This window comes from Phaethon aethereus (assembly GCF_964289735.1).
Source record: "Phaethon aethereus genome assembly, chromosome: 3".
NCBI classification, from domain to species: Eukaryota; Metazoa; Chordata; class Aves; order Phaethontiformes; family Phaethontidae; genus Phaethon; species Phaethon aethereus.
The window spans coordinates 41,506,457-41,519,282 of NC_138576.1; the positions used below are offsets into that span (position 1 = coordinate 41,506,457).

At 40.5% G+C, this 12,826-nt stretch overlaps 1 protein-coding gene across 1 annotated transcript in view; it reads left to right on the plus strand.

Moving 5' to 3' along the window:
- ORC3 (origin recognition complex subunit 3) overlaps positions 1 to 7,743 on the plus strand; it is a gene marked incomplete at its 5' end in the record, with an annotated part of 41,288 nt that extends 33,545 nt beyond the window's left edge. The window contains 5 exons of the mRNA XM_081998515.1: positions 184 to 281; positions 1,176 to 1,317; positions 5,158 to 5,274; positions 6,304 to 6,383; positions 7,611 to 7,743. Coding sequence (XP_081854641.1) covers positions 184 to 281; positions 1,176 to 1,317; positions 5,158 to 5,274; positions 6,304 to 6,383; positions 7,611 to 7,716 — 543 coding nt within the window. The 3' untranslated portion in view covers positions 7,717 to 7,743. The remainder of the gene's footprint in view (positions 1 to 183; positions 282 to 1,175; positions 1,318 to 5,157; positions 5,275 to 6,303; positions 6,384 to 7,610) is intronic.
- Between the last annotated feature and the right edge of the window lie 5,083 nt (positions 7,744 to 12,826).

Below are 12,826 nucleotides of genomic sequence, written 5' to 3' on the forward strand. Positions count from 1 at the left end.
ACTCCCACCAGTTTGAGAACTGAATACATTGGCCTAAATAAAAATAACTGCACGATCACACTTTCAAACATCATCAGTGAAGACATGCCAGCAAAAATTTATTATACATGTTAAACATATAGATTGTGCTCTCCAGAGAATAACTACCTCCCATGTAGTTTTATGCACCACTTTTTTTTAAAGACTTTGTTGGAGTTGAAGGAATCAAGGCGATCTAAGAAACTGACAAAGTTTGAAATGCTTCGTTTTGAAGTTGTTGACTATATAGACAGTCTTGTAAGGTGAGCTTTCCTGTTTTATATTTCTGCATTAGTTTGCACCGTAAGTTGCAAAAGAATTTTTGCTAACATGTTAGTCTTGTTAGAATTGTGCCTTGTTCCCTGTGGTATGAGGCACACTTTTTTTCCTTCCTATATTTTCTTTGATGGAGGACTTTCAAAATAATAATTAAAAAAAAAAATCTCTTTTCCATAGATTAGTAGAAGTAATTGGCACATGAATTGACCAACTTATTTTGGCTACAGAAAAAAGTTGAGGAGGACTGGGTATATGTGGCAAAATAAAGTCTTTACCCTAATCTTTGCTGATCTGTTCTACTTATGAAACTGTATAGATGTCAGGTGTGATATCCTGTCCATTTTGGGAACTGTTTCAGTGAGCAAGGCATAGCAGATAGGATTTTGGAGGCAGCTCTGTAGCAGAAAATGTGAAAGGCTTGGGGTGGGGGAAGAGATGAAGGCACTTGTTAATTATAGAGCCTTGGGGGAGAGGCAGAGAAGCTAACGGAATTATGACGCTGCCAAGAAAAAAGCTTCAACTATGAAGACAAAGATGTGCAGAGACTCATCAGGAGGCCTCAAGATGGATAAGTAAGATCTGTCGAGTAGAGTACCTGATTGGTGTTAGCATTTCAGCTCTGCCCTTATTTTTGAATTTGTCAAAATTCAAGCTAGAGTTCTATGCTAAATCCATTCGATGTAGTGTTCATAATAACTTCTAAGCAGGGAAGTCAGTTGATTTCAGCACTGTTTATCTTGTTTTTTCAGAGGTTTGTCAGTACTGATTGGGAAACAGATTCTTGTAGTCTCTGACTGCAGTAGACTTCTGTTTTTTCCCTTAAAGTAAAGCTCGTATCTCCCCTCCTTCTTCCCCCATACCGCATGTTGCTTTTTCAGAAATTACCTTGTTCCTGCAGACCACAAGACTCTGCATGAGATAGCATATTTCAACACAGCCAGTGTTCTCCGTGGGCGCTTGAATGCTGCCCCAAGGATTGCACTTCATACAGCTTTAAATAACCCATACTGCTACCTGAAGGTAAGAAACAAGTGAGGAGTTTGTGGTGCTGGAATAGTTTCTGAAGGCTGCGCATGAGGATGATGTGTAAGGCTTAGTTTTGCTGTTTCATGAAGCTTGGCACACATTCAGCTGTTTTGCAGAGAACCAGCAAGTTAGTGTTGATAAGCAACTGGGGACTTTGCAAAGAGCTAGGGAATCTGTCTGGCTGAAATAAAGAAGCTAATGATGGAAAGAGTTCTATATGAGGAATCCATTTTCCAGAGCCTGTTCTAGTCATGATCTTTTCTTTCTCCTGTAGATGTAGCAGAAAAGTCATTTTGTCCCCCATTACAAATGGGTTGACTGTCCATGCGGAAAAATACAGTGTCTGTGGCTCTTTCCAGAGACTTTCTTTACAGGACTGGTGCTTAGTCCTCACTGTGTAAACTCGCTGTAAGGTGAAGGCTCTGTTCAGGCAGAGTAATGACATTAATGATAGTTTAAATACAGAATGTTTAAAGGAGTCTTTTGTTTTTCTTTTTACATTTATTTTAGTATCTGTTGTGTATCAACATCCCATCTTTTCTGAACCCAAGAAAAGGATTGCCACTGATTCTATTAGTTAACCCTGCCCTTTTCTAGAGAAGAAAAGCAGCACCTTTTCCACTTCTTTCAGAAATTAAATTCACAGGATGACCAAATGAAAGAAATAGAGCGGGATTTGGAAAAGGAATGAACATACATTTCTTTGTTTTGTCCTTATTATAGTTGCTTCTTGGAGTTATCCTCATGTCCTAACATTTCCCTTAAAAATGTGATTACAGTTTTGAAGAAAACATTGGTTGTAGCTGTATCTGAGTGATTATATGTTACCTGAGTCAAAGCCAACACTTATCAGGAATCATACTTGATAAAGATCAGTCTTTGAAATCTACAACCCAATTCGTATTGGGTTTGTTGGCATTGTGCCTCTATTTGAACGAGGGTTGTCAGTTTTGCTGTGTGCAGGAGTTATTTCTAAAACCACTGAAAGAGCTTATTGGTGAAAACAGTAGTTAGCAAGTGGGCTACTGAGACACCTAATATGATCCTCAGTAATTTATATTTTTAGCAAACCTGTAAAAATATAGATTAGGAGAGCTAGCAAAATTTATTTACTGATGTGTTTAATAAGTATTCTCTTTGATGAGTTGGCAGGATTTAAAGCCCTCTGTCATCCTGCACTTTGTTCTTTGACATACTTTAACACGTTTCTGATGTTTACTGAGTAAATTGTGAAGTTTTGGCATAGTTTCTAACAGCAGCAGTATTGGCTGAGCACCTTGCTTAGCATTTTAATCCATGTAGGTCGAAGAAATATTTTTTCTCAATTGTATCCATGACTGCTGCAGGGCTTGTACTTTCCTGGGCCATGACCAGAGCAAAGTTCTCTAGAGCCGTTCCTTCCAGAAGGCTAGGACAGAAAAAGATCTGCTTGAGTGGAATACCAGCAAATGATTTAATGTGTGATGCATTTCTTACAGGAATCCAGTCCAGTTATTTATTTAGCAAATCGTGAACCAAGAATCATACTTATCCTGAAAAAAAATTCCACAAAAAGACTACTTCTGTTTTCACTGACACCTTGAAAATTCAACAAGTTATAACTTGGAATATCAGCAAGGCAGTGCTTAGTACTGTGTCAGCACAAGGAAATCTAATCTTGGATCTTCCTGGGGTTTAAATGGTCACAAAAGTTTTGTTCTTGACCTTACATAAGAAGGGCAATTTTCCACATTGATCTCAAGGAATGTGCCCTGCTACCCATAAAGATACTTTGATTGCTATGAAACGAAAATCCTCAAGTATCGGGGAAAGGGGATAGTAGCATTTGGTCCTTGGGAAAGATAGTAACATCGATTACAGAGCAAGGTACAAGTCTGTCCTCTGTCTAGCCTCTGGGGGCAGGGTCAAGCAGGAGAAACTCCTCATCAACAGTGTTCTGGGTTGTTCCCACTCCCAAGCTCTGCTGCTGTACAGGTGGTTTCACAACTGGCTGCTGGTTCTAGGGCAGCTTCCTGCTTGTCAGTCTAGCTATTTCCTCTTGGGGACAATGCGTGTGCTGCTGCCTCAGGAAGCTGTTTGCCCTCACGCAGATGCAGCTCCCTCCTGCTATGCTGTAGAGACTTGGCCTAGTTGTCCCAAGTTAGGCTGAATTCTTTCAGGTGCTGGCAGAGACCCTGCAGTGCCAGTCAGTAAATGTCTTTCCTGGATCATTCTCGGCACTTGCATGCGATGCAACCAGATATTAATTCCTACAGATGAACCTGTTCCAGGAGAGCACAGTTGCTCTAGAAGTTGCATTCTCTCTTGTTTGTGGTAACTGTTCTGGCCTTAAGGTTAGAAAATCAATGCAAAGAGTCCAGTAGTGCCAGAGTTGGCATATGGGTGAGTGGTAGGAAGCCATAGAGTTAGGTAAAGTAGCAGAGGGGAAAAGAGAAAGGTGCAGGGTTATCCTTCTGGGCAGTGGTGAGCCACTAGATAAGCCGGAAGGTGTAACTTCACCTGTGTGGGTTAGTAACACAGGTTAGTAACACATAGTAACACTTTGAAACTATTATGGTATGCTCCTGAATTATAGTCTGGTAAATTAATGTCTGGATTGTAACATTTTGAGGGTTTAGCCATGTTACTCTGAATTGATCTGGAGACCATCTGGACTGAACTGACAGACATTAACCTAATGTCTACAGCTTTGGTGTTCCTGGTACAGAATAAATAAACATGAAAATTGTTAGGCTTTCTGGAAATTGTGAAATGTCTCATTAAGGACTAGAGTCCGAGTCTTACAAATTGCAGGGACTGAGATCTATGAAAGGTAAGCTAGAGATTATTGAGCAAAGCTATATTCTTTGCCCATCCTTCTTTTCTGTCTTGAAAAGCATTTATTTATAAAGATATCCTTGCTAGGCCTTTATAGACTTCCCAAAAGTGACTCACATATTTTACTAGCATATGAAAGCATTTTAGCAAAGATTTCTATAAACTGAAAAGAATGATCAGTGGTTGTTTTCATGTTAAGCGAGCTCCTTAACACTTCTTAGAGTGCATGAAACTGAAAACTGGGAAAAAAAATGATTAACTGATATTAAATGTTGTAAATTTCTGCAGCTCTACAGAGACTTCTGCTTCTGGATCAAATGGCGCTTTTTTTCACTTATCAAGTAAATGGTTCACTGCTGATGACCTGAATTTCCTGACATATAGAATACTTTGTGAGAAGTCAGACCTTTGCCTTTATAGGTTCTGAGTTTCAAGCCAGAGAGAAATGATTGTTACATTCCAAAGATAAAACACAGAGATGAGAGAAGCAATTTTGCTTTTTAATACATCTGATAGATCTATACTAAGACTTCCTCTTTCCTTTTTTGGGGGGGGGGGAAGGGATACTTTTCTATTTTCTGCGTAATACAGTCTGAGGCAAATCATGACTAGTTTCTTCTCCTGAATTCATAGAACAGATTATTTCTCTCTGATATGTAAATAGAACTAGCAAAAGAATTAGGGAAAAGCCTAATCAGATAATCACTCATTAGAGTAGAGACTGTGTAAGTGTACAAAATTGCAGGAGGAACACTCGGAGTGAAGTAGCTGGGTGGTTTTTTGGTTTGTTTTTTTTTTAATGGTATGTTTTCTTATTTTCCTGGCTTGTTTTTTTTGTGGTGTGGGGTTTTTTTTCTTTATACCGTCAACTTGCCATTAAACACACAAACAGTAAACATTTGGTTAAAACACCTAATATGTGGATTTCCTGAAATTATGTTGTATCTAGCCCTTAAAATTGTTCAATATTAAAACCTGATTAAAGTTACTGCCTTCATTATTTTTTTTCTTCATCAGAACCAAGCTTTGAAAAGCGATGGAGGAAGCATTTCTAATAAAGCCCCTGACATATGCATAGTGTATAAGCTTCATTTGGAGTGTGGCAGATTGATTAATCTTGTTGATTGGTTAGAGGTATGTGACAATGCAAACAGTGCCTTTACCTGCTCTCAGTATTCTGATCTTTTTGCTACATGTCTGCTTTTCTTCAGTGCCCCTTTTGACAGCTTGAATCATGTCATATCTAAGTCCCTCCTGTGCAAGAACACACAGTAATGCAAATCACCAGCCCACAGAGTCTTCCTCTGACTACTGTGATTCATTTATTTCCAGCATTATTACTCTGTGATGAAAACCCTTTGCTTCTCCTTCTATTTTATGCTCGGCACAGATCAGATTTTATGCTTCACAAAGCTACCTTTTTTTCCCCGTTTTTAAATATTCTGTAAGAACTTTATTGAAACAGGCAGGTAGAAAAGAGTATAAGAACATACATTAATACGATGCATTCTCCAAATACTCCCTAGCTAACAATCATGTTTTAGCTCTGAAGTTTCCTAAACTGGAATGGTTTCCCTGTATTTCCTAAGCCTACCTGGATTACGTTACCAATAGAACTTTTTAGCAACCACAGCATCCTCTGGCAAGAAATTCTGTAGCTTAACTACAAGCAGTGCAGAGGATACTCCATTTACTTTTTCTGAGTATGTTTTGTTTGCTGCTGCTGCTGTGTTTGTGTACTGGAAACAAAAGTAAACAGAAGATTCCTACCTAGCCTCTTGCTGCCCCTCAATTTTACAGATTTCTTCACAGCCAGCTTATCGCCTTCATTTCTCCAGAATGTTTAAGCAGTCTCACTTGGAGAATGTTTTTCAGTTCTGTATTTTTTCTGAGTATGGGTCAGGGACCAGAACTGTACTGGGATTTAAAATGCAGGCACCCAAGTTCATAGAGTGATGTCTTCCCTTCCATATTCCTGCCATGGCAGTATGTAACCTTGGTTGCTCTTCTGATTGATTGCTGCTGAACTGACAGTCTCATGGAGTTACCATTCCAAGATCTCATTCCTCCTCAGTGATGATAGTCATCAGCTCAGAGCTCATTATTTTACATGCTGCTTTGTCTATGAAATGTGTTTAATCTGTGCTGCTTTTCCCTTTCTAGGCTTTCTCAACTGTGGTGATGGCAGCTGAGGGACCAAATGCAGATGCAGCTTCCTCAGACCAGGTGGATGATATTATCCAGTATCCTTTCTCCTTTCTCTCAAGTTTGACATTCAAATGCTTACAGGATTAATGAACAATTTTTTTTTTTTAATACAGCTTCATGGGCACCTATAACAAACTCTAGAAAAATGACTAAACAGCCTTCATGTACTGAAAATGTCACAGAAATAGATCAACTGAACTAGTTGGGCTGGGCGTGGTGAGGTGAGAGAGCAGCTTTGGTCCACAGGAGCTGTTTGTGTCTGAAACAGAACCTACAGTCAGTAAAACAAGTTGAAGCTATTCTACTCAGTTAATCATCTGAGAGTTGGTACAGCTGCTGTATAGGGGAGAGCATTACTGGAGAACAGGTGACAGGATAGCTGTGACCTAGAGAGCAGATGGAGAAATAGAGACAGTAGTTTATTATGAAGAAGATGGAAGCATTGGTAGAGGAAATGCTCACCAAAGTAGCCTCTCTGTGGAAGCCCTATGAGTTCTAGTACCTCAGAGCTGAGAATCTTAGCTCTCACAAAACACCCATTCTTCTTCTCACTTTGTCCTGGTTCTTAAGTGAGGTTTGCAAAATACTTAAAGGATAAGCATTAGAACCAAAACTCATGGCTACAAACAGCACTGCTGCCAGAGAGGAGATAAGAATAGTTGTACAAAAGGAGGCTGAACTACAGGAAGAGTATTTATATGCTCTAATACCACACCTAGCTTTCCTTTAGTAGAAGGCCTTTCCTTTTTTACAAGCTCCACTGGTAATTAACACAAAACTAAATTCTCTATTGAACTCAAGGACAGATAGCTGTGTGTCAGGAAGGCAGCAAGAAAGGTATAGTGAATAGTGAATAAAGAAAAGCTGATGCTGCTTTATGAAACCTCAGAAAAACCCTCTACATTATCTGTCTTCCTATTTATTTTGTCAAGGCACATGAAAGTATAAATTCTTTCTTCTTCTGAGAGACTACAAAATTACTGTCTTTGTAGGCTTTAAGCTTCTCTTAGCAGCAGGGAATGGAAGTCCATCTTTGTTGCCACATTGTAGGCATGTAGCAAAAGAAATACCAATTGAAGATTTGTGCTTCTGTAGGCAAATTATACTCTGCCCTTATTTCCAATGATTTCAGTGTGCCACGCAACGTTTTATGTAATCTGTGCTTACCATGGCTTAGAAATCTTCCCCTCATAAAGAGATTGGTGTCTCCGTTAATGTGTGTCATAAAAAGTGTACTTGATTTCCTTTACTGAACTGTCCAGTGCTCGTTTTATTCGAGCTGTTTCTGAACTGGAACTCTTAGGCTTCATAAAGCCTAGCAAGCAGAAAACCGACCATGTGGCAAGGTTGACATGGGGAGGCTGTTAATGTGCCACTGAGGTCTTAATAAACCCGTTCTTTATAACATTGTGCAATGGCTGTCTTCCCACAAAACAACTTTGCATACCGAGTCAAAGTCAACGATGACTGAATGCTGTGAGATACATTCCGAGTGCTGGGATAGACTTGAATAGCAATGTTATTGTTTAATACTCATCCTCCCTGTGAATGTACTTCTCAATTAATGCTTATGTTCCAAATGCTGCATTGTTGTGCCACTTTTAATCTTCTTTGATGTGCGATATTTAACACTATGCTGATATAATTCAGGCTAGCAAGCCAAAAGGACAACACAGGCTGTGTAAGCCACAGAAGTGATGAAGCAGTATTACTAACTTGCTTATGAGCTGATAGGATTTGAGTCATCATTATAAAATGCTTTCCACATCCTTGAACTACAGATTTAAAAATAAATAAAACCAGTATGCTTAAAAAAGACAATAAGCTTCCATGTTCAGCCTCTGCTGCATGTTTCTCAAACCAAAACTGGTCATAACTCCCTGAAAATTCCTTCATGAGGAAGAGAGAGAAGAGCAAAACCAAACTGTTTAAATCACTCCCTTTTTCTGGTGAAGGTGGTGAGTACTAGCTGACTTTTGTTGTCAGGGGAACTTGCGTCAGCATAGACTAAATGAGATCATGGCACTCATGCACACTGGAGGAAGGTAGTAAAATCCACACCTGAAGTACACACCGTAACTTTTCCCTTTGCTGAGGATTTGTACTGTACACAAGCAAAGGAAACAGCTGTTGGCTGAGAGCATTAAAGCACTGCCTGACAGATCTTCCGTTGAAGAACCTTCTTGGCCACTTGGCCCTGCACAGTGAGCACGCAGTAAGCAAGCCTGGGATGCCAGCACCAAAGTATCAGTTACCAATGCTGTCCCCTTTGTAGGAACAGGACTGGGATGGCTCACAGCTGCTTCTGATTTGGTCAGGATAGACCAAAGAGCTGCTCTTCCCTGCCTGGAGCCAGTCACAGATCAGTGCCCGATACTGTGACAAAAGCCACAAAGTGCTATGCCAAAGCACTGGAAAACCATGGTCATTGCTGGAGTTTTGGTCCCCAAGGAAGCCAGGGTTGTGTCAAGAAGAACCTACACCTGATTATCAGAGTAACATGAGAGTGTCCTAACCAGCCTGGTCTTTCTTCTTTGGCACTGAAAAGCTACACTGGAGATCTTACTGCGTTGAGCCATAGCTTCCCTCAGACTCTGTTTGGGGAGCTAACGTGCTTATGCTGATGTCAGCATCCCGTGTTTTCCAACCATAGAAGAAGCTTTAGAAACCAAAGGGGAAAAGCCATGTTTCCCTCCAGCACAGGGTGCCTGTCTGCCACACATTGATAAACTGTCCCCAGGGCTGCGCCACATGCATTTCAGCAGTAGGGGTGGAGACTTCAGGTCAGTCTTATCACCTAGGAAAGGGCTGCAGTTAAGAGAAAACTGTTTAGACTTTGTCCCTCCCAGCCTACTTAAAAGTTGAATGGTGATTACTTTGTTGTGAAAGACTGTATTTACCTCCAAAAAACTCCCAGCCTTCCTCAGCTGACTGAGGATTACAGACTTCACTTTCCTTCTGCTTGAAGCATTTAAGCAGTGCTCTTAGTGCACATGTTCAGCTGTCACTAGAATCCAGATGCTCCTACCACTTATAGAATCATGAAGGTTGGAAAAGACCTCTGAGATCATCAAGTCCAACCCTCAACCCAACACCACCATGCTCACTGAACCATGTCCGAAAGTGCCACATCTACATGTTTTTTGAACACTTAGTTGCACTGGCACTTCAAGTCCACTCAAAACAACTGAAAACGATCTCCTGGAGCTCTGAAGACTGAATCACTTGCATAAACCAGATCTGTACCAGGACGGGGGAAGTCCTATTACAAGAACCTAGAGCCTACCAGGCTATTTACCCAGGAACATATACACAAGATAGGTTAGGCTTGTTTTAAATACCCTCAGAGAAGGCAGGAGTCACGTTTTCCAGTTGCTCTCATTGCAGAGACACAGCAACACTTCCTGCTGTACTTAAGGGAGGGCCCAGTTCTAAATGCTGCCAGGCAAAGTAAGAGGCTGAGGAGGACGAGTAGTTTATCAGACTTCATACTGCCTAAACATACAACTTGGGTTATATGTAATGATGAAAACTCAAGAGCAAGAATTTTTAGGATCTCAGTGGAGCAGTTGAAGGTTCCTCTCTCCCACCAAGACATGAGGTAAGCAAATCCAACTGCTCTTCACCCCCAAGACCAAGCTAGGGGACCCATATCGCAGCAGTCTTTACATGCAAGGATTTCAAGCAGCATAGAGGAAAGTGAGAAATTTCAGTGGGAGAGGAATGCTAAGTAGCCCTCCTTTGTCCTGAACCTCACCTATTTATCTTGCAAATACACTTGACAAGTGAAAGGGAGCAGCAAAACAGCCAAATGCCAGACAACATGGAGCCAAGTGCTCAGCGCAGCTGTCCTCAGCCACCTGCCTGCAGCTCCCCCTCCTCTAACCCCACCCCATGCCACAGAAGCCCACACCAGCCAACTTTCACACCTCACCAGGGTATGTGGAAATAAAGAGAAGCAAGCCTCAACAGTGTGTGGCTTTGAACCCCAAACTGTGCAGGCAACATGACATTAAAACAGAAAAATTAATGTTTAATGTCTGTTTCTCGCCTTTCACTAATAACATAAATTTTGAAGCTTAAAGACACATGTTGGCTAGGCTATATACGGTTTATCAGGATCAAATCTTTAATTCAGTACTTGGCACTTCAGACTGTAAGATGTATAAAGGGGAAATAATTGACTAAAATTATGACGGAAATACTAGTTTCATTTTCTTCAGCAAGGAGGGTAGGAAGGTTGGACAGTTAAAAACACAAACTAAACAAAACTGGTCATAAATTTCATTCTGTTTGCCTTTCTTTAGAGGCTGGACTTTGTAGTCAGAGTCCCAGCTGCGTGGAAAGAGCTTAGCATTGCTAAATTCTGAACCAACATCAGTAACAGCAGAGACACTACAGCTATGGAAAAGCACCCCATGCTTTTTTCCTGTTAATTAAATTCTGGTCCTAGGGGTCTAATACCATCAGGCTTTCTGTCTGCAGGTAGTCTGGCTATACAGTATGAATTTTGTGTTTGGCTTCTCTCATATGATTTATTTTGCTACTTTTTGTTGTACAATATTCCCAACTCACTCTCACGTACCTTAGCTGAAATGCACACACAGGAGATTTCAACTGCAAATATACATGTAATTTTAAAATGTTAAGTTCCTACAACTGTCTGCATAGTAATAACACGTTCTGCAGATACTCCAGAACACCTTCTCTGTCTGCAGTGTTCACTGAAAGCAAACACAACCAAAGAAAAAGCCAGTGTTTGTATTGTGGGTACTAGCTCTGAAACTGTAACAACATAATGCCTCACCTCTGAACAGACAACTGTATTGTACTCCTCAATAGCCACAGCTTTCAACAAAACTACTGCCAAAAATCAGACCTGAAAGTAAGTTAACTCTTGTTGGAATCATTTACCCCCTTTTTTCCCCCCCTCTACTGCTACAGATGTTGTTGACAGTTTTTTACACTACTGGTTTCAGACACAAACTTGGTAATTTTTCTTTTATCTTGGAGCCTACAACATCAGTAAAATGTAAGAATAAGCCAGGTGCCTGTAAGAGCCAAACATTCGTCCTTGCATTTTTCATCTCGGAGAATGGCTTCCAACACAAAGGTCACAAGCACTGGGCTCACAAGTGCATAAACTCTTTAATACTTTACCAGCCTCGGATTTTTCCTCCCCACTGTGGAATCACAGAGCTAAATCCTTCCCAGTTCCCATCTTGGGAATGGAGAGAGCTTTCACAAAACACAGTTTCTAAAGGAATCTGCTAATGGTCTTGCTGTTCAAGAGTACACAGGCAGATCTCGAGCATCAGCACACAGGATTGCTTGAATTTCCTTCCTCTTCAACCTTGAAAAATGCTGAATAATCTTATGGTTATAGGCTTTCACGTTTAGGCACAAAAATCAACACAGAGTCAGGATGTACATGCGGCTTTTGAAGTATACAGCAACTGCTATCTGCTAGAAAAGAATTTACACATCACTACCTTAAAAACATCTTAACCAAGATCTTTGGTTTCACTCTGTTAAGCTGCAATTAACAAGTCCTCAGCTTGCTTTGCTTTTCAATAGACTGCCATTACATACAAATTGCAAAAATGTTCTAAATGTGGCCACCACAAAAAGTAGTGCCAGGAATTCAGTAATTATTGAATCTTGCCCACTTCTACTTGACTCAAAAGCATTTGAAAAGGCTCTCCAGAGCAGATTTGCTTTTAATCACCAGCCTGCTCCTCACAGCACCCCAATTCTCATTTTTTCAACAGTAATCAAGCAGCCAACCATTTTCCTGATAAAGAGCACATCACTTGTTAGAACAAGCCTTTCATGTGAAATTCATCACATCAGATACTGGCAACCAGATTAGGAAAAGGAGCCAGTTTAAAGTCCAAGACAGAACAAGCAGCAGGTTAAAAAATGAAAAATTTCAAAGAATGCGACCTCCTTTTCAAACCAGTCACAAATTAGGCATACCACAGCTGTGATGCATAAGCACCCATGGTGGCATTATATTTAACCAGCCAGAAGACTGCTTATTATGCAATAATTTGAAGCAGCACAGGAGTGGCAGGGTGCTAACATGACATCACTTCTTATTTGTAACAACTCTTAATATCCCAAAGGAAAAGATAAGCTGAGATGTAGTGATGATCACAATGGCTGGTACCTTAATTCTACTCCTATCTCAAATTATCAGGCATATACACATTTCTATCAAGTCAGAACAAGGATCTTCTAAGCACACAGGAGATACAGGAAATGTATCAGGATGCTGGAATTTGGGTAGTGGTCCACCTAGAAGCAGTGGTTTTCCTACTATTGGCAAGTTAATAAGAGGTCGTCAAAAGACAAGGAGCAGGAAGGAGAGAGACAGAGAACCCTGAGGCAGACAACAGAAATTACGGCCCTTGATAGCTTTGTCTTCAACAAAAAGACCGGAGTAGAGCATTTCTGAGATTCTGAAAATACAAGT